General features: G+C 41.4%; 2 protein-coding genes across 4 annotated transcripts in view; one reads left to right on the top strand and one right to left on the bottom strand.

Annotated features, from left to right (window-relative positions):
- LIMS2 (LIM zinc finger domain containing 2) overlaps nucleotides 1-21,667 on the top strand; it is a 31,544-nt gene that overhangs the window by 253 nt on the left and 9,624 nt on the right. Inside the window, exons 1-4 of one of the 3 annotated variants that reach the window (XM_038145482.1) lie at nucleotides 3,397-3,420; nucleotides 12,769-12,928; nucleotides 13,804-13,870; nucleotides 14,163-14,283. In XM_038145482.1, coding sequence (XP_038001410.1) covers nucleotides 12,773-12,928; nucleotides 13,804-13,870; nucleotides 14,163-14,283 — 344 coding nt within the window. In that variant the 5' untranslated portion in view covers nucleotides 3,397-3,420; nucleotides 12,769-12,772. Of the gene's footprint in view, nucleotides 1-3,396; nucleotides 3,421-4,877; nucleotides 5,617-12,768; nucleotides 12,929-13,803; nucleotides 13,871-14,162; nucleotides 14,284-21,667 lie in introns of those variants that run through there. The other 2 variants (XM_038145481.1, XM_038145480.1) reach the window with 2 other exon arrangements.
- GPR17 (G protein-coupled receptor 17) lies at nucleotides 14,290-21,643 on the bottom strand. Its single transcript, XM_038145483.1, has 2 exons — nucleotides 21,128-21,643; nucleotides 14,290-17,131 (listed from the first exon to the last, which is right to left on the bottom strand). The coding sequence occupies exon 2, from the start codon at nucleotides 17,098-17,100 to the stop codon at nucleotides 16,069-16,071; it is 1,032 nt and encodes a 343-aa protein (XP_038001411.1). The 5' UTR covers nucleotides 17,101-17,131; nucleotides 21,128-21,643; the 3' UTR covers nucleotides 14,290-16,068.

The following is a 21,667-nucleotide window of genomic DNA, read 5'->3' as shown; positions in this document are numbered from 1 at the left end:
GCCCCGGGTAACGCCATGGGGGGCCTGCGGGAAGGCTCGGGGGAGAACGCTTTGCTGCTCTGAGGCCCGGGCGGAGCGGGGAACGCTCCGGGCCGGCGTGCAAGCGCGGAGCTGCTCCGCTGTGCCTGAGCCCTGTCCGGAGACACAGCGGAGGGCAGAGCAGAGGCAGAGCTGGGCGGGATGTGAGCAGCTGTAGATGTGAGCAGCTGTAGATGTGAGCAGCTGTAGATGTGAGCAGCTGTAGATGTGAGCAGCTGTAGATGTGAGCAGCTGTAGATGTGAGCAGCTGTAGATGTGAGCTGTGCTTGCCCAGGCTGGTAGCCTGTGCCCGCACCGCTGCCCGTCGGGGCCCTTCTCACTGACCTATACGCAGCCCCTCTGCCCACAGATTCACTCTCCTCTTCTTCGAGCTGGCCTTGGAGTTAACGTGTTCCGGGAGCTGTTTAAATCTGGAGCTGTTTAAATCTGGAGCTTGATTCTCCTCTCGTGCTGTCTGACAGTGGAGAACGCTGTGGAGCAACTTAATTGACAGTTGTAAATGAGAAGGGAGCGGGGAAGGCATTTTCTGGCATTTTGCGAGGGTTTGCACAAGTGTTTTAATGTCACTTTTTTGTCCCATCTGTGAAATAAAACCCAGACGTTATAAGCAGTTTGTGAAAATAAGCTTGCTTTTGTGAAATGTTTTGGAGATGAGAAGCATGAAGAAGAAATACTACAATTAGCAAGGTGCCCTTTTTAGGACACTCATCCTTGTGAGTCCTACTGTGTTACTGTAGTTCTGAAGGATTGTTCTTTGCGATTAGGAATACTGAGATGGATTCAGAGCACTTTGTGTATAAATATTCACTTTGCTTTTGTGTCACATCTTGATGTTTGTATTATGCAGCTTTTTCTGATCAGAGTGGATCCTGATTAGTGGGTTGTTGGGTGTGAGAACCTGCTGAATAATTGTTTATGCTCATCTGTGATTTGGGAATGTATTATTTTTGGTCTCTGTGATGACCAAAAATTGGGTGATTACACATGCTGAAAACTCTTCTGGGTTTTGCCTCATGTCTTTAATAGTCCCTTTTTTATTTTTCTGACATGTGAAACAGGTGTGTATTTACAAGTTTACATTCATTTTCTTACAGCTAAAGGAAGACTCAGGAGTCTTAAATGCTCACAGGTCATGGGTATCCATCCAGCTCTTAAACAGAGAAAGGATGGGGACGACTTGGAAAGAACTGTGGCTGTATGAGCCCAGCTGATTTTATTTTTTCAGAACTGTGGCATGGTGCTGTTTAGATTGACAGGCTTACCTCGAGTGAAGGCACTCAGGAGGACAGTGGGAAGTACCAGTGGACAGTAATCTTTGTCTTCTCTCCATGCTTCCTCTGAAACTCGCCTGTTAAAGTGTAACACTATTCTTTGGAAGCTCTGACGTGAAGCGTGAGCCTGGGTGGACAATTCCAAGGTAGCTGAGGCACTGCAAAGTGTGCAGTTCAAAGTGATGCAGGGCTTCTGTTCCCTTTTCCTTGGGTTTACTTCACAGGGCTGTTAAAATGAGCAGGCCTTGGCTTTAGCTTGTGAAAAGTGAAGGCGGGTGTTATTTAATGTTTTCAGAACTGTTTGTCAGCTGTGAACATTTATTTCTAAAGTTCTGTCTGCTGTCATTCCCAGGACAGGACAATTAACTGAAGTTGTTTGTCACAGCTGTAACTCAGCTGGCTGTTTCCTTGTTAGTAGTGTCATCCATTTAGGGTAGTGGTTTCCCAGCAGAGCTTTACAGTGTCTGTGTAACAATGCACTGCTCAGCACCTTGCCTGGCCGATGCCATTGACAAGCACCATGTTCAGTGTTGCTTTTCAGGCTGGGACAGACTCCTATGGCATTGGAAAGAATTCAGCATTGAGAATGTTCTTCCTTAGATCCAGCCACAGGTCACACTGCTGCATGGTACCCAGATGTTGTTCCCTGTTTGTTATCTGGTAGTTCTTCAAGTCTGCTGACATGTAGTCAGATGTTCTCCAGCTTTTGGGACGTGGGATTTGCAGGTTTCTGGGAGGAGATGAACTGCTTCACAGCTGGAGCATCCCCACAATATCCATCAGTGGGAACCTTCCTGAGACAGGAACGGGACATAAATGTCTCTTTGGTGTAGACACAGGGAATGATTGTGTTGTTTTGCAGTGTTCTAAAGTGAAAAAGACTGGAAAACATGGAGTGCTGAAACAGTATTCTTTTTCACTTCACCTTTCTTATAAAGTAGAAATATGAAACAGCTCTCTTCTAGATACTCTGATTAAAGATGCATTATTAATATTAAAATACATGAAGAATAACTCCATTTTCATTGTGTCCTGTCTCATTTGGCTGCAGAGGCATCTCCTGAATTTAAACAACTGCGGTGATTTGATGTATTGATTTTTAGCATTAGGGAAAAATATAAGTCCAGGAAAAAGAACTGCACATCTTTCTTTTTGTGTACTCATAGTAAAAAAAATACTGAAATTTGGTGACTATCTAGCAAATGAAATGCAAATCTTAAACCTATCACTAGTTACATTTTTACAGTGTGATGATTGTGTTTCCTAGAGAAAATTGATAACTAGATAATTGGATTTTAGAAATAATATTTGTGACTGCCAGGTGCAGGCTGGCCTGTTGGGGAAACAGAGGAGGAGAGCCACCTCCCTGACCTGCTGGCCACACTCTTTGTTTTACGAGTTTTATGAGCTTACATGTTAACTACATTTGAAAACTAATTCTGTATAAAAGATAGTGTATTAGATGTAAGAACAGTATGTTTCTAAGCAGTCTTTCTGTGATTTTCAATGTTGATAAATACAGTTGGTGTGATTTTTGGAGCATTTAGAAGTTAACTATGGTACTTCCTTACCAATAAATAAGGGAAGACTGCTTCTAGAAGTTTATTTAATGTATTTAGTCCATCTGTTAATTTTGACTTTTGCCTTTTTGAAGATAGTTGGAGTTTGGGGTAGGGTTGATTAATTTTGTTTGGTTAGCTGGATTTTGTTGTTTTATTTTTCTTTGTTTTCATAATGGGCTTATTCCTAAGAGAATCTGTGAATGACCATTGAGCAAAATGTTGTCAAATGCCCAAAGTAGAAACTAAACGAGAATGGAAGAGGGTTTCCTTTAAGACTTTGCTGCTGTGGTGTTGATTAGAAAACTCAAAGATGAAATATGCCTGGGCTGTTTTGTGTTGCCTTGAAAGAAATTAATCTAATACAAAGCCCAAAAAAAATATTTCCCAAGTGCATGTTTCAGAGCATAATTATCTTCTTAAGAAATTTTTGTTATCACTATTCTTAGTCAAATTGGGATTTGGATACGCCTATGTACTTCCTGTAGTCAACAAAAGAAGAGCAGCTGCATTTACAGATATGCTTATTGATTGTTCCTAATCCAGTGAAGGTAAGAAATGACAGTGTATTATTTTCAATCAGGCTAGCTAGTTAAATACTTTTTAAATTTCAGACGAGAGCTGCTGCTGCTTTACATGAAGCAGTTGCAAGTAAAATGGGTTGAAAGAGGAGGGAGTATAAAGGACAGTATTACAAAAGGTTCTTGGTGCTGAGTAGACTGTACCTGTATTAAATACATAAGATATATCTTATCTTATTAAATAAATAAGAGATATCATATCTCTCTGAGTTAGAAGCAGCCCTTTCTGCTCTGCTGGGTTGAAAATGTGGTTTTAATCTTAATCTTTCAATCTAAATTTGCTCTCTGTTGCTCTCTAGATAGGAAGGTCCTTAGTCTGTTCTGGGGCCATAGAGGTGCTTCTCTGAGGAAGAACCTGAAAATGCCTGAAAGAAGTCTGGCAGCTTTCTTCTCTGCTTTGGCCCAGAAAGTAAACACCTGTAAGAGTTTGGCATCAACCCTGTCTCTTAGAAGTGATCTATCAAGAGGGAAAGAAAAAACAAACCCCTGCATTTTTACTCTGTGTGTAAGGTGGCAAGAGAGGAGTGGGTGAGTGAGCTTGTGTTGAGGGATGGGAAGACAGGATGTTTGCTGTTGAGATTTTGGTTTTTTGGGGTTTTTTCTTTCATTCCTTCATCTTCCCTTTTGAAGAAGACAGTCATAGTTTCCATGGAAGAGTGATTATTTGAAAACCAATAGAGTTATGTCATATGAGTCAGGTGAAAGCTTAAATGTTTGAGAGAGAAGAAGGGTTTTTGTCAGATTGCTTAAGGATAAGGAAGATTATTGTTATGGTGATTTAGTGTTTTGCCTTTTACTAGAAGTAGAAAGGTGATTTAATCTCACATCTTACAAAACCTCTCATTTTAAAAATTGTTTATTGCTCTAAAATGTCAAAGGTCAGCAGAGATACCCAGTATGGAGGACATTTTTTCTTTATTCCATTTGTATTCTAAAATAGAAATGGATAAACTACACTTACAGTCTGAAAGAAATGGTAGTGACAGGTTGCTGTCATGTCAGGAGCTGAAACTATCAAGGAAATGGGGAGTGCATTGTAGATGTTAAGGCTGCTGATTTGTGATTTTAAAAGTATTTTGCTCTTTATTCATGCCTGTTCTACTGGGCCACAGTAAACCCTTCTGTTTTTCTTTTAAGTGTCAGAAGGGATTCCTGCTCGCTAATATTAATTTAGAACTCATGAAGTCATCAGTCCTCTCATTTTTTTCCTCTGTAGCTTGCCAAGCTGTATTTCATGTTCATGCTACAAAAATCCTCTCCCCTCCCTTCCCTCCCCTTTTGTTTTCTTACAGTTTACTAAAAAGTAATTTGTTAATAATGACTCTTAGGATATATTTCATGGTAATGCTTGGAGGCAGAGAACTCTGGAGCCTGGAATGCCAAATATGTTCTTCCTCCCTGCTTCTTGACCCTCTGCTGTGTGCAGCTGCTGCCGGCTGCAGCGAGTCCTCAGAGCAGAAGTCTTTGCAGCCTTGTTTCTTGGAATATGCTTTGTCCAAGTGGTAGGAACGGCTCTGTTGTTTACAGTATCTTAGGACATGGTGTAGTACAGCAGCCTGCAGGGAAGCCCTTGGAGATGCCAGGGTCAGATACTGATCTGCAGTAAACTGTAGTGTTTGCTATCAAGAGCTCTAGTAATCTGCTTTGCCTTTCTCCATTTCTCTGGGCTTTGATCAGAAAGTTTTCTTGGATAAAGTGTCTTAATTATGTGAAGACTCAGGATTTTTTTTTTTTTTGCCTCAGTTGTGACATTATTACGGATGCATTCTGCAAGGCTAGGAAAGAATGAGGTGCTGATGTGGCCCCCAGTGTGCTGCATTAAGTAGCTGATTCCTAGTGGAATTCAGGAAAGAGGCTGTCACATCTTTAAGAATATGGCAGAATGGCAGACAGGCAGGGCTTGATGGGGTGTCTGTGCATCCTGCCTCAGCTCTTCTAAAATGTAAACGCAACAGCCCAAAGGAAGGTGACTCACAGAGTGTCGTGCTGCCGGTGTTGCTCCAGTTGTGTCCCTGCGTTCCCCTGCAGAGGGGCCCTGGGTGCCATGGCCGGCCTGAGGCTCCGGGGGCTGGCAGCCTCCAAGCTTTACCAGCGCCGGCAGGATCGGCTCAGTGGCACAGGGTCACTGCTGAGCAGCAGGACAGACACGGCAGCTGGGACTCGTGGGTATGTCTCCAAGATGAAGGGAATGGCGTTGTTAAAGCATTTTCCAGGATTTGATAGATTTTCGGTTCTGGTGGTGGGGCTGCTTTATTTAAAGTGGGAATCGTTGGCACAGAGCCAGAGGGGATGAGGTCGGTTTGTCTTCCGTTTCCAAGTAGATTAAGAAGGAAAGGACTTTCCTGATGAGAAAGCTTTCAGTTTTTAACAATAACAGGAAAGCAACAATGGAGAACCTTTCCCATTTCAAGCTCTGTGCTAGACTGTTCAGAACCAGCATTAGTGCTTGTGTTGGTTTTGCATAGCCTGGTTTTTGGTAGCGGAGGGGCACAGAGGTGGCTTCTGTGAGAGGCTGGTAGAAGCTTCCACCATGTCTGGCAGAGCCAGTCCCTGATGGCTCTGAAGATGGACATGGCCAAGGCTGGGCCAGTTAGAGTTATTGGTAATGCCTCTGTGATAACATTGAGTAAGAAAATCAAAAGAAAGGGGGGCACAATTTTTTTCTCAAATTGTGAATTTTTCTAAAGAGAAGGAGGTGAGAACATGTGAGGGAAACAACATGGACACCAAGGTCAGTGGAGAAGGAGAAAGGGCTCCAGGTGCTGGAGCTGAGATTCCTCTGCAGGCTGTGGTGAGGACCTTGGTGAAGCAGCTGTGCCCCTGTAGCCTGTGGGGATCCACAGAGGATGCAGAGATCCACCTACAGCCCGTGGGGATCCACAGGGGATGCAGAGATCCATGGGGAATGCAGAGATCTACTCACAGCCTGTGGGGATCCACAGGGGATGCAAAGATCTACTCACAGCCCATGGGAGAGGTGCCCACACTGGAGTGGGTGGATTCCTGGAAGAGGCTGTGATCCAGTGGGAGACGTGGTGGAGAGAGGGGGCCCTGCTTCCAAGCTGGAGGAGGACTGCACCGCGTGGAAGAGTGACCCTATCTGCAACAGTTTTGGGAGGACTGCTGCTTGTGAGATTGGAACCATGTTGGAGAAGTTCACAGAGAACTGTCTCCTGTGGGAAGGGACCCCGCAGTCTCACAGGGGAGTAGCTCCTCTCCCTGAGCAGGGAGAAAAAACATGGGTGATGAACTGACCAAAACCCCCATGCCCTGTGTCCCTGCACTCTCAGTGGGAAGGAGGGAGGTGTTGGGGGAAAAAAGGTGTTTTTTAGGGGCTTGTTTTACTTCTCATTATCCACTTCTGACTTTTTTAGTAAGAAATTAACTTTGTACCTCTAAATTGAGCCTGTTTTACCCTTGGAGTGTTTTCTTCCAGTCCTTATCTCAACTTGTGAACCCCATTGCTTAATTTTTTTTCCTCTCTTCTGCCCAGCTGTAGCAGGGGAGGGTGAGTGAGTGACTGTTTGGGTGTCTGGTGTTTGGCCAGTGTCAAACTGGGAGAGTGCTGGTGGTGTTAATGGTGAAGCATTTGGGCACTGGGGGAGTAAAATAAGGGTGAAATGCAGTAATTTTTCAAAATGTTGATAAAATTCTATCGTTCCGTGGGTTTTAGGGTTCAGTAGTCAATTCTTTACCTATACTGTTAATAGCAAGCTCATTGATTTTAGGTTTTGTAAATAACTCCAATCCAGCTTCAGAAACCAAAGCTTTCAACTGTAGCTGCTTCATGAGAATGTGTAAACCAGAGCTTCTTAAATCTGTCCAGACCATTCCATTGCTTGATATGATCATTACTTTTTCCAGGCTTCATATTAAAATTTTACTCCTGAATTTTCATTAGTAGGAGGTAAATTGTAGGTACACAGTTTGTGGTAATGGCCAAGCCTCATCCCCAGTGGGCAGAGCTGTGAGCAGCAGGTGAGCAGCACTGACAGCAATGAGCCATGGAGTGCCCAGGGGCACTGAGCAACCACCAAAGGAGCAGAGGGCACACAGGAGCAGTGCATCAACATGAGGGGATGAAAGCTTGGGCTAAAGAACAAGAAGGGCAGATGCCTGAAGCTTTCTGAAGTGACGTGATGTTACTGTGTATGAGCAGATACCTGAAGCCTTCTGAGGTGTAAGGTGTTACTGTGTATAGGTTGAAGCTTTCTGAAATTGTTTGGCAACACTCTGTGTATCCTGGCCCTATCAACTACAATATATGCTGTGGCAGTAAATTAGTAGGAGTTAAATTAAACTTAGCTTATTGCATTTTGGGAGAACCGTGAGCTGCAGCAGTGATATAGGATCTGAAGTCTGAGTCCCTAGAGAGAGCAGTGAGCATCCAGGAGATGTAATTTTCTTTTTCTAGTAGTCAGTTCTGAATTTTAGACTTTTCTTAGCAGGAAGTAGGCCTGATGCTTACCTGGATATGAGGAATTACTTTGGCCTCTCAATATGAGTTGTGCATTCCTCACTAAAACCCTGCTTTTACTGCTCTTTTCTTTTTAGCTAATTGCTCTTAGTTAGTTGGTAATTTTTTTATTTTTCCTACAAGAAGCTGTGGGTGTGAATGTATGAGAATTTAATGAGGAGGGGAGTTAACAAGGTGGTGAAGGAAATGGTGATGCCATTGAGTTGAGATAATGCTGTTCAGGAGAAGTGAGAAGCATGGAAGAGGCCTGTGAGAGGAAGGAAAAGCTCTGAAAAAGCAGATGTACAAGTAAACTGAGTATCTTTTTCACATTGTAGTTCTTGAAGCAAAGTAAGCATAGAGCCAACATATTTTGGTTTTATTGAGCAGGTCACAGTACTGACAATTTCAATCCCTTTGAGACGTTTCTCTCCTGAATTATTATATTTTATCCATGGGTTTTGAGCGAGTGTTAATTTTTGCTTCTCCTTCCTGATAGGCCTTGATAGTTTATGTCCTTTATTCAGGCAAAGGAGAGTAATCCAACAGTAGTGCTGCTGCTAGTTGGTGATAATTGGTGAATACATGTGGGGAATGATTTGTGTTGTCACTGCTGGTAAACAAACATCACGTTTAAGCTCCTTTGAGCTAGTGGAAGTGGAGAAAGATTTAACATGCACAAGGAGTTATTTATCAAATAGATATTCTGGATGAAGTGGTACATGCTTGATAATAAAAGGCTGCTTTTCCTGTGTAAGAGGAATATTTGATTTAAAACCTGTACATTTCTTTATGTTGTTGATATTTGCCTGGGCTGAGTGAACACTGCTAACTCTGTGTCTTTATAAGTAATTAGTCATGATTTACTGGCAATAAGTGTATCATCGTGTTGGGAGGGACTCCCGAGTATCCATGGCATAGGACTTTTTTCTGTGTGATACCAAGAGATTTTTGTTGCTGCTGGTCTCAAAAGTCTGCCTGATTGCAGCTTCCTGCAGGTCAGCCATACTGACCTTGTACTCTGGCCTCAGCTGCAATATGTGGGGTTTTTTGTTTGTTTTTTTTAACCCCTCCAGTTTATACTTGATTGCTGTTGCTGCAAGGAGAGATTGGTTTTTTTCCATATTGTGACCGTAAGTTGCATTTGTACGTTTTTCTTAATTTTGGTTATCCCTGTGTTCTAAATAAGAAAGAAAAATGTTTATTTCACTGAGAGTTCGGGGGCTGCATGATCAAGGAAGATATATTGAGAGAAACATTATTCATTTCTTATTTAGTCAGTGAAAAAGTATTTAGCATGAACTGCAAATTCAATGCAAACGTAAGGAGAAATGCTGAAAATGTTAAACTGTGCACATAGTTTACCAAATGCACGACAAATCATGCATTAAACAAATGGGAAATACTTTTTTCCAACATTTTATCACAAGTTTAATATTAACCATACTAAAGAAGTTAATTTGGTTTGGGAAAGTTGTCCACATAAGTCAATTGCAATGAAGAGATTTTTGGAATGATAAGGGTAACTGGGGGCTGTTTTTCAGCACTAGTTCACGAACTGACACCCTTCCTCTTTCTTTTGTCTTTGCATTAGTCATTATCTGTGAAATTAATCAAAAAGTCTGGTATTGTCCCAGCAGATTTCATTTGTATCTTTGTCAACATTGAGGACTTTAAGTCACTAATTCTCAGCTGTGCTGTGGGGGTGGGAACCAGCCCCTCTCCTGGAGTGCTCTCATTTTTGTCTTGGCTACTGATGTGTGTGACACAAACAAGTGGTGATAGCTCTTCCTGTTTATCATATCTGTCTGTGCATACATACTAGAAATGTAATCATGTTGTGATAGTTTCTGTATGCACTTGCTCATACTGGTAGACCAGAATGAGCAGAAAACACATTTTTAGGGCTCCCCAGCATAGGTTTTGCTCTCTGCTGAGGTTTGGATAATGCCCTGGATTCTTGTATCTCAAAGTACTGCCTTGCTCTCTTTTTGTAGTATCTGCAAGGTTTTGGGTCACTATTGAAGCAATTCTTCATTCAGCATTGTGATTAAGAAGAACTCTATGTGACACTAAAGCCAGAAAGCTTTTGAAACCAATTTTAAAGAAAACTTTTTTTGACTGGGCTTTTCTGGTGGAAACACTCCTCAGTCTTGCAATTCCTTTCCTTCTGAGGCAAAATCTGAGACCATTCATCTGTTCTCCTGATGGTCCCGTTGTCTGGTTCATTTTGTCTTGTAGCCATGTTTAAGATAATGAAATCTGCAAGTGTGATGGTGAAGGCTGGAGCTCCTCTTGTAATCTCTTAGCAGTGGAATTATTGTATTTGCTTCTTTTTCCCCAATCCATCACCAGTGGTAGATCTCTGTGAAACAAATGTTTTCAAACAGAGGTAATATTGACTTCAGTGAGAGAAGGAGGTAAAATGCTTTCAAATATTCCAGTAGTGTTTGTACCTGTGGCACAGAATGGGTCTCTTAGATACTGTCCACTTCTTTTAAAGAAGGATATTTTTGTTTCTCTTTTTTTTTTTCCCATTCAAGACCTAGTTATAACGGTAAAAACATAATTTCTGTAAATCAGGTACTTTGTCAAAGATAATCTGTTAAAGATACAGGACATACTGATGAAAGATTGGGAAAAGCATTGTTTCAGCGCTGGTATTTTTTGGGTTTGTGTAAGACAGGATAACTTCAGGATGCTGATCTCATCGTGTTTTAATAGCCTTTCCTGTCTTTGTGTCACCAGCTTATTGTTAAAACAGAGGAAGATTCTTTATTTTACCGAATAGCAAAAAATCAATGAGCAAACAGAATAGAATAAGCACTTTATATTGGGGACTGTCCTTTGTGGAAAAGATTTGGGTGTAGATATCTGATGAGTGGCACAGCAAGTCAAACTTTTCAAAAGGATGGTTGTGGTGTTACTCTTCCTTTTCCCTGTGCTGTCAGCAGAAGTGCTTTTCCAGCAGTGTAGTAAACTGAACCATTAAATTGCTGTGAATTAACAAGGTGCTCCCTCTTCCTTCCAGCTTTGTAGTTGAAAAAATGCTTGGTTTTGTATAAACAAGAGGGCATACAGGGGTGCGTAGTCTGGGGAAATTAAGAAATTGGCAAACGTTGAAGTAAAACATTTCAGTTAATGCAAAGTCATATCTTTAGGGCAATGATGAAGTGGCAAATTGTAGCTTGAGTGCAAAACAATAAAATGTCTTAGGTGAAAATGGATGCAGAGTTAAAAATAGAAAAAGAGCAAGGGTGCAAAACTCTTGGTGTGGATTGTCAAAGAGCCACAGCTGCTGGTTTGCATTACAGGAGATACATTGGTCAGGAGCTGATGTAGTTCACTTGACTCTTGTAGTCTGGCTCTTCCCAATAGTTTCAGCTGAGGCAGAGAACTGAGTTGTTATTTTTTGTACTGGTTCTTTCATTTATATTTTCCTGGACTGATAGTTTCTGTCATCTCCATAATGAGTCACACTCATTAGCTCACTTGTGTGGACAGCTCAGACTGTATCATGATCATCTTTCTCATGGCTTTGAGGAAATCTTGTCAGCAGCAGCATCAACATCAGGGGAGTCCCTGTGTCATCATTATCTTTCTTACCAAGACAGTGGTGGGACTTGTGTAGTCAGGTTTGGTTGTGCTGCCTCAGGAGTGTGAGGCTGCTCCCTGCTCATTCCTGTTGTGCTCAAGGCACGAAGTCCTGGCATAAAGACACTGGCCTGGTTTTGGGGGGCATGTCTCTGACCAGAGGAAAGAGAATCTTCTGCTTCTTGAATTACTGTTCTCCATGAGGAGGTGGGGAAAGTAGCATGTTGGGTTGTTGAGTAACATTAACAGTGGAAAATCAGTTCAGAGTAACTTTGAATCTAAAAAGAAAGAAAAAAGCCTTGTAAAGCAAGCTGTCTTTCATTTTTTGCATATATCACCTACCTCAGGAAAAGAACTGTGCAAGTAGTTAGGAGATTTTTTTTTTAACATGGTAGCAATTTTTTCTACTTCAACCTATAAAATTGCAGTCTTTCCAATCATGGAATTCAAAAGGTGTCCAGAAGGCATAAAACAATTTTTCTATAACTAAAGGTGTAATAATATTGAGGTTTTATACTATTGGATAGTCTGGTGGTTAAAAGAAAGATCACACTGCAACAAGAAACTGAGATGTACTTGATAATTTTTCCCTCCTGGTTTGCACATGTGATATACATTTTAAAACTTACATTAGCATGCTGGCAAGCTTGAAAATTTGTGGAAGAGGTTAGGGTGATTTCTTATTTTAGGGTAAATGGAGGAAATGTTATGTGATTGAGTATGGCTTGGGGAGGGGGGGGGGTTAGCCTCATGTTCTGAGGAAATGAAGCTGAGGCATTGGCCATGCCAGCTAGAGGGACTTCTCCCTGCCCATAGCTTTGTAACTCTTTGACAGTTTGAGCTAATTTGGCAGGAGGATGGGATTGTAGAGGTGGAAGTGGTTTGTTACTGCTAACAGTGAAGGGGAGAGCACAGTGGGATGTCAGTGATTATTTCACATCAGAAAATCCATGTCCTGAGACCAGAAGGCCCAAGAAGTCAGGATCATTGGGTTTGCTGTTCTCCAAACTGCTGGTTTGTGAAAAATTGTGGGTATTTGCAATGAGCTATTAGCAGGATGATGTAATGGGGTGAAATTTCGGTGAAGTAGCCAAAAGTGAGCAATAGGCACATCTGCTACTTGACCTCATCTGCCATGTATGAGTTGTCAGAACCTTATTTCTGACTGATGTCAGTGCTCATTGATCTTTTTTTTTCCATGTAAAAGGGAGTTTAAAGCAGCTGGAATGTTGTGTTTGTAAATGTTCTTGCTCTTGTCTTTATTGCAGTAACATGTCTGATGCTCTGGCGAACGCCGTGTGCGAGCGCTGCCAGGCGCGGTTCGACCCTGCGGAGAGGATTGTGAACAGCAATGGGGAGCTCTACCACGAGAGCTGCTTTGTCTGTGCTCAGTGCTTCCGGCAGTTCCCAGAGGGACTCTTTTATGAGGTGAGTTCTCATGCTGCTTGGAAGAGAAGAGAAATAGCTCTGGTAAAATGCAAGGAATTCTCAACTTTCTTGCATGTTTAATTTCTTAGCCCTAAATATTTGTTGGCATTTTTTTGAGGAGTTTGCAACTTCATTTCCCTTTTTTTCTTCTCACATATTCCTTCAGTAACAGCAAAAACTGCTCTTTGGGTAAGATACGTTTCAAAAAGAAATTGAAAAGTGTTTTGTTAATCATCACAGAATCACAAAATGGTTTGTGTTGGAAGGGACCTTACAGATCATCATGCAGGGCCACTTTCCACTGGACCAGGCTGCTCAATACACTGTCCAACCTGGCCTTAATATTTCACTAGATAAAAGTGATTTTTTTTCTTTGTTTTTAGATGTATTGTACCAAACTGTTCCAGTTGGGTAACTGAAATGAGTGAACCTGTTTAAAAGCTAGGTTGAGTTTTTTTACAGAATATGCACAAGCACATATTTCGAATAATACATTGGTTTAAATTTGCTGTATTTGATTTTGACATGAGTTTTAGCCTCATGTAGGAGGAATAGTAGTTCTGAACTAAACTAAAGGAAAAATGAAATTAAAGGCATCTATAAGAAAAGGATTGGGGTATTCTTCAGGATTTTTACTGTCTTGTCGCCTCATTGCTATTAATTTAGCTGTACAAATTCACCATGAAGCCATATGTGGGTATTTCTTTAATGAGAACCTTTAGGAGTTGGAAAACAGGTGTGTAGGGGGCTAGAACTGGAAAATGTGACTGACCTTGACTAAATGGTCATATCAATGGAAAATCATGCTGCACTGTCAGGATGTAAAAGTAGTTCAGGTATTCATGAGGGCTCCTTCTCTCTTGTTTTGCTTGCAGTTTGAAGGTCGGAAGTACTGTGAGCATGACTTCCAGATGCTGTTTGCTCCTTGCTGCGGGGAATGTGGTAAGAAGGGGCAAATATCAACACCAGGGCTTAACAACTGCAGGGCTGTGCAAACCTTACAGCATTGCTGGGCTGGGGTGGTTGGGGTTGTTTTAAGGAGTCAGGAGCTCTGAGTGAGAAGAAAGCATGATACCAGCAGTGATTTTGGGTTGTTCTGGTTGTGGGAATAAGTGGGGTTTTTTTCAAAGTTAGACTATAATAGTAGTTATGGAATTAAAGTGGAAGGACTGTGAAGGATGGTAGATTTTGATAAGACTGTTTTCTGCATGCATCTCATGCTTTCCTTTTGCAGGTGAGTTCATTACTGGGCGTGTTATCAAGGCAATGAACAACAACTGGCACCCAGAATGTTTCCGCTGTGAGCTCTGCGATGTAACCCTTGCTGACCTGGGTTTTGTGAAGAATGCTGGCAGGTAAGAGGGAGCAGGAGGTCAGAAAGTTTTATCAGTGTGTTATTGATACAGCTGTGAGATGCTGAGGGTGGTCAGTTAGTTTTACACTGAGAAGGAAAGCTTGAAAAGGTACAGAAGAAACTTTAGGAATAACTTGTTAGGTGAGAAGTTTTTCATCCAATGAAACATGTTCTTGTTTCTAACAAGAAACTCAAAATTTAGTGACTAGTGAGTACGTTCTGGAAAAGAAAGGGATTTCAGGCAGAAGGCTGCCTAATCAGTGAGAAAAAGGGATTACGTGATCTCAGGCAGGCTGTTTATCAAGTAAGCTGCCGGGCAGGAAATCAAGATGTAGCAAAAGGCCAAAAGAATAACGCAATGATTACAGCAAAGTCTTTTCAGCCTGTAATTCCACTGGTCTTCATAAATCATTTATTTTAACTGCAGAAATACAAAATGAATCCTAGAGGTCGATTAATACATTTAATTCAGAAATAAGAAATAAAAACACAAAAGAGAGATTATACAAAAGCATCCCATTATAAGAAAATAAAACAGTCCAGCAGTTAGCAGACAATGTTGCACAATTCAGAGTTAATTTTAGGCTTTCATATGTTATAAGCAAAGCCTAGTAGTTTCCTAGAGTTTATGTTTTCGCTAACTAAATGGTGAAGGAAGGAAGAAAAGGTCATGTACTTTTATCTGTCTAGCAGGGAGTCTTCTCAACTCCCTCTTATTTTTCATACTGCATGCTACCTCTGTGCCTTAGCTTTTTCAGCTGGGCATAATTGATTTTATTTTGGCATCTCATCTTGCTAGAATTGCCTGTTGGAATAGCACTTAGGGTGTTTTGGTGAAGTAGTCAGGATAAAAGCAGTTCAAGCAAGATAAAGTATGTTTAATTTTGCAATTTGTGGATCAAATCTAAAATGGTAAGGAACTCATTCCCGAAGCATAGCAGAGAGATAGGTGTGTGTATCTCTGTAACAATATATTTCACCTGTCACATGATTTCCTATAATATTTATATCCATAGCATTGAAGCAGTCTTCGAGTAAATATTATTGGAAACTTGTGTGTTCTTTTTTTCCCGTTTCATTGTACCAGGCATATTTTGCTGGATGCAGTTTGTATCAGTGAGAATAACGACAATCCCTACTTATCCATAGTGAAGGAATAGTCTTGATAGATAAGTCATAAAAAAGAACTGTAAACCATCTTAAAGCTAGGAATGTTTTCTCTCTTAATTCCTGTCCAGTCTGGGTTCATTGCTTCATTCTGATCTTTTTTTTTTCTTGTCACCATTTAGTACCAATTTTCTCTCTATTGCATATAAATACTTTGAATTTAGAAACTTGAACAAGATGTGGAAATGTGGAGGTTTTTTCATCAGGCAGGTCTGTCTCAGGAGTGGATCTCTACTGCTGGCACAATGTGAAATTTTAAATAAGACTGTATGCATTGTGCAGAGGAGCACTGAGTGCTTTGGGAATGAAGTTCTTTAAAAAAAAATAAATACATGGGTCAATTTTCCTCATTGTCCTCTTCCCTATTCCTGAGTGCTCGACCCTCAGGTTCATTCCTTGGAAACCAGAAGAACTGTCCTGTTTGCAGTTTCAGCAATACAAACACTCACGTTCTCTATGCTTGAGGGGTTCTTGTAAAAGGCAGCCCCATAAAAACAACAGAACTTCCCTTCTCAGGATGAGTTGGACTCTGGTTGGACTGTCTTGCTGCATATTTGTGCTCTCAGCTGATTTTGGTGGAAGAGAGCGTTCTTAAGACTGACACTGACAAGAGTCATGTTCACAGTTCAGATTTAGCACTTAGCGAGCTTTCGTTTGTCTTACCCTCATATGTTTGAGGCAGCATTATGGTCTTTTTAATACAAAACAGATTGCACAAAGCCTCACGGAATTTCTCAGCCACAAAAAAATACATGATGGGGTCGAAGGCCCCGTTGAGGCTGGTGAGGCAGGAGGTGATGCGGTTGCTGAGGGCCAGGAGACGCTGCGTTTCACAGGAAGCTTTGCTCCCGTTGTAATGGAGAATATAAATGAAGCGATTGACGTGGTAAGGTACAAAGCAAACTAGAAAGATCATCAGGACCATGATGATCATTTTGACAGCTTTTTCCTTCAGGTGTTTCTCAACTCTGTTCCCGCTCTTCAGGCTCTGGATGATGAGTAAGTAGCAAGTCACAGTAGTCACAAAGGGGAAGGTGAATGCCACTGCTAAGGACACGAGGGCGTGGCGTGAGGCCTTTTCTCTGTAGAGCTGCAGGCAGACAGTTGTGTTTTTCATCTGCACCGTCTGCACACTGAGCAGCAGAGGTGCCATTGCCACCCCAACAATGACCCACAGAAAGACACATGTCACGTGAGCATAGCGGGACCTGCGGAGCTTGATGGACTTCACCGGGTGCACGATGGCCAGGAAACGGTCAACACTGATGCACATCAGGAAGTAGATACTGGCATACATGTTGAGGTAAAAAAGGAAGCCAGTGAGTCTGCATGGGATCTCACCAAATGGCCAGTGGTTACCAGAAAAATGGTACACCAGCCGGGTGGGGAGTACCAGCACAAAGAACAGGTCAGCCACAGCAAGATGCATCAGGAAAATGTTGGCAGGCGTGCCTGACTTTTGGTCCCGGATGAAAAGCCAGAGAGCCAGGGCATTGCCAGCAAAAGCCAGGATGAAGTCCAGAAAGTAGAAAGTGGCAAAAATCATGTTCTCAAGGTGTGTCTCTTTGCCACATTGCTCTGATGTTTCCAAACTGAAATTTGATTGATTTGAGCAGTTGAAGAGCAGGCTTGAAGCTGCAGGCCCATTCATTTTCCCCCACAGTTCTGAAGAAGAAAAAGCCCTAAATGTGAAAGAATTAAGACATTATATTACAGAAGAGCCTGGTTTTGTGGAAAACAAAATGAAAAAAAAACAACCCTGAAACTGAAAAACCCACACATGAAAGTCAGCAATGTCTCCTGTTTGCTAGCATCAGTGTTTGGTATGACAGGTCAGTCTGAATTTAAATGTTATATTAGAATTCTGAATACCCTCTACTCAGCTGGGTTTACCAGAGCAGTAATTCCCATGGAAGGAATCCCAGTGAGGAGCTGGCTAGCTGGTGATGAGCTTGTCACCAGCCCATGCTGAGGTCAGTTTTATAACCAGGTAGTGAGATGCTTGTGTGTCTGGTTAAGAGGAGTAGGAGTGAGTTCTGTATATCTAACTAGAAAGTATTTGGCGTATTTCAATTTAAAAGCCTGATTCGGGACTGAGGAGTTACTGATGAGCTTTTCTGAGCACAGGTTGTAAGGTGAAGTAGCTTAGAATATCTGTATTGTTCTTAAAAGAAATAAAAGACAGGTCAAATACTGCCGTTATTAAAAATTCCACAGGGTTCCTGGAAGCCTTTGAGCATTATTTTAGATAAAAGTCATGTGTTTAAGGCAAATGCACCTAGTTCCAATATAGAAGGAAACTTCTCAGATGGGTAGCAACATCTTTTGCCACTGAATTGACTCAGGGAAGATTTTAAATAATGCCCATGCTGTCAGTCACCTCTCAAAGTGTCATCCTTCCCTGCAGCTTTTATCTTCCACCACAGCTTTCTCTTTTTCTCTCTCAAAAGCCTGAGCTCCACTGTAGCTTATCCAGGGCCTTTTCCAAGTAGAAGCTTAGCAAAACTGGTCTTGGCTTTGCCAGTCTCTGTTTGCAATGTCCTGAACAGCATCAACAAGAAGTGTGATAGGATTTTCTGAGCACTTACCCATGGCTTTTTATACATTGCTTGTCTGTGGGTATAGGTGGTAGGGAAATGCTGGTGGTCTGAAATTCCAGCATTGTCTCTATTACTTGGATTCCTCAGAAGTGTTACAGTCTGTGCAACAGTACCTCCACTTTGCTCACCCTTGCATTTTGTACTGACTGACCATTTCTCCATAATATTCAATAAATCTTTAAATACATCCATTATACACTGTGTCCAGCTCCCCAGCAGAACTCACTGTTCAGATGCCTAAAAACATTGGGATCATAGAGAACTGAAATGGGATTAAGGACAAACAAATACATTGAAAAATGTCAGAAAATTCCAAGGTAATTAATGTCTTCAGTTTGGCTGCTGTTGCTTTCAGGTCAACAGAAAACTGCAATAACTGGAGACAAATGTGCTGGATCACTTCTGTTTGGTTCACAGTTGAAGAGGCAAAGTCAATAGCAGGGAGGCTGGATGAAATTCAGAAATTTGAAGTTCTTCCTATGGCCACAGAGGGCCCTTCTTACTTCATGCATTTCCTGGATACCCATCTGGATTTGAGTATTTATAACAAGTTGCTATCTTGCCATTACTTGCAATTGGATGTGCAAGGAAGACTGTACAGCCCTTTTGTTCTTATCTATAGAAATACTTGTGAAACTGTGCTTTTACATACAAAAGGAAATTGCCCTTCTGCAATTTTTTTGTGTGAAGGTCACAAGTTTACAGAAAAGACCACAATTTTTTGTTTATATTATTCATTTGTCCCTTAAAAAGTAGAACATGCAAGTATGCTTGAACCCAAGAGTTTAAAATGTGTATGGGATAGTAACATTGACTCACATACTTGTCCTCCCTGGATGGAATTAGTTTAAATATTATTTTTCTGTTGCATACCAAAAGAGAAACACATGAGACCATGCCTTTTTACTGGCTGTTAATTTATGATGGTGCTTATCACCTCATGTTCTAGCTATTAACCCTTTTTATTCCTGTCAGGCCTGTTGTTCAATTATGCTTTTCATCTGCAAAAAGTGTAAATTAGGTGATCTTTGTGTACACACCTGCTGGGGATAGTCTTATGGCTAAACATTGCTCTCTCCATGGTTGTGACACCTGAGGAAGGAGTAAACGCTGGCTTGGAGCAGCTGAAATAGCAGAACCCAGGGTTGTCTGATGGAACGGACTGGGATGACTCTTGCCTTATTGATAATGCTTTAAATCAGTTCCCAAAGTGAAGGAGTAAGCAGACTTTTCCCTGTTTACAAGCTGATTATTAGGGGTTTCACAGCTTGGTACACTGAACCAACTCATTTGAGTTGATTTCCTTAGGCAGATCTCAGAAGTTCAGATTCAGCTGCGTGTCAGAACCAGACTTAGAATAGGGAAGATTTCAAAGTTGAGAGTTTTATCCTCACTGATGACAGCATTGAGTCTGCTGTGGATTTCTATACAGACATGCTTTCAGTGCAATATGCTGTGGGTTGGAGAGGAAAGGAGAATAACAGAGCTGTCTGGAAGCCCAGTATGTCAGTGTCAGGAAGAGAGAGAACTAATGATGAAGTAGATTCAGTCCTTGCAAATGACAGCCTTCGTAGGACAGCTGCTGTTATCTAATTTACTTTTTAGAGAAAGGTGAAGTGAGATGTCTTTCATTTTCTGGTTAGAAGTTAATAGAAAAAGGAAGTGGTCCTTTTTCTAATTTTGCTTATGTTTTAATTTAAAAGGAAATTTTAATTACAGCTTTAATTTTTTTTTGGTCATTCTAGTTAATGGATGAAAATAGTGGTGCAGCACTTGAGTAGGTTCAGAAAAAAGCCAACATGTCACTAGAATTAATAGTTGGACTTATGTTTAGACTTTACATGTTTTCAACAAAATTCTACAGCTTTAGAAAAGTAATAATTCTTTGACAGTGTGTTCTCTAAAAGGTGTTGAAAGCCCTTTGCACTTACTTGCAATTCCACTCCTATTCTCCTTGAGTTTATCCTATACATTTAAAATAAATGTTTTTAGCTTTTTTTTTTTATTTTTACAGACAGATCACTGGGTTTCCTATAGTCTGTATAAATGCTAAGAGCAAACTAGAAACCTTCACAAATGACCTGTGATGTGTGGTCTGTGTTAAGCTGTATGGTGCAAGAGGCTTTCATTCCACAGACAGAAAACTCCTTTAGGAGTCTGACTCTTTATCCAATAATTTCTGCTTGGACTGCACTCTTGATGTTGTGTGAATATTTAGTGATTTACATATTGCTGAACAGAGCACTGTTCTGGAATGAGCCCCAATCCCAGGCCTCCCAGGGCTGAACTGAAATGGGGGTGTCACTGCTCATTTGAAATACATCCATGCACACTGACCATATTTCATGCCCTGTTTCTCTTCTGCTCAGAAACAAGCAAGAGAACAATCCACAAGGCTGTCAGTGTGGACATAATGCAATCACTCTTTCAGCAGATGCTCTGTCTGTCATTAATGAAAGAACTAGCAGGAGAAATCTTTAGCTCATTGTACACAGTTACCTGGCTAGTTTGGAGCTTTTGCTTGCTCACTGACCTGTATGTTAGGGTTTGTGGTAAGTATCAGAAATTCCTGTTCTTGCTCTCAGCTAGAGCAGTTTCTGGTATTACTATACTGGTTTGGGTTTTTTTATGATTATGACTTTAGTGTCTGGTCAAATGCATGTCTCCTATCTTTCACTCAAAGTACTCTTCATTAGAAATAGTCTGTTTCTGACTGAAGTTTTTCTCCTGAAAATCACTCTGCTGAGTGTATTTCAGCTGAAATACTTGGTTATTGTAAGCATCAAAGCAGTGTGAGAAAGCACTAGACATACCATACAACTGGCACAAATAGATATACATTAGGTTCAAAAGTTTGAAAGCCTTTTTTGTTTTGAAGGAGTGACATAAAGGTGAGGAAATTATTCTTTGAAGTTCAGAAAATGCTGCCTATTCTTAGACTCAGACATTGCATTATATTCATCTGCCTCGGTATGTGTTCTGCTTCTTATTGGTACCAACTGAAACTAATGCCATTAGGAAAGCTCCTAAAAAATAAAAAGGTCCTAAAGCTCCTACTAACAAAAGTTGATCTCTTACCTCTTTACAGTGCCGTCCTGTGGGTGGATTGTAGGATCCTTTCGGGGAATATCTCAACGAGCTCCTTCTGATCACAGCAAGCTAGGTAGAAACAGCAGAGCAAACAAGATGATTCCAAGAGAGTGCAAAGTTGCAGAGTTGCTGAGAGCAGAGAGGGGAGCCCCTCTATATAGTGTCCTCCTTGCTCTGATAGCACATTATCAGCTCAGTCACACAACAGAGCAGGGGAGAGGACACCCCAGCACTGAGGAGCAGTCTTCATCCCAGCTGAGCTCTTGGCACTGGGGCTGCTGGTATAGATAAGGGTATCCTGCCTGAATATGCCAGTGTTCATGGTGCTTGCTGAAGGCTGCTACTGAACCTCCAGCCCTGAACACAGAATCCTTGGAGTCCCCTGATTATTTTAGGAGGGTGGAGAGATGCATTGTTTGGGGGAAATCTAGTATTAACAGACACAACAGGACACTTCAGAATGGGATAATTGCATAATGGTGGGAAGGGGCGGTGGGGGAGAGAGGGTTAGGGAGAGGGGAGGCTGCT

Source organism: Motacilla alba, chromosome 9 (genome assembly GCF_015832195.1).
Source record: "Motacilla alba alba isolate MOTALB_02 chromosome 9, Motacilla_alba_V1.0_pri, whole genome shotgun sequence".
Classification (NCBI taxonomy): Eukaryota; Metazoa; Chordata; class Aves; order Passeriformes; family Motacillidae; genus Motacilla; species Motacilla alba.
The sequence above is the reverse complement of the archived record's forward strand: the minus strand, read 5'-3'. Positions and strand labels throughout refer to the sequence as shown.

Bases quoted from the DNA above. Each gene is read 5' to 3' on its own strand.
- GPR17 (XM_038145483.1), bottom strand. From the start codon at position 17,100: ATGAATGGGCCTGCAGCTTCAAGCCTGCTCTTCAACTGCTCAAATCAA.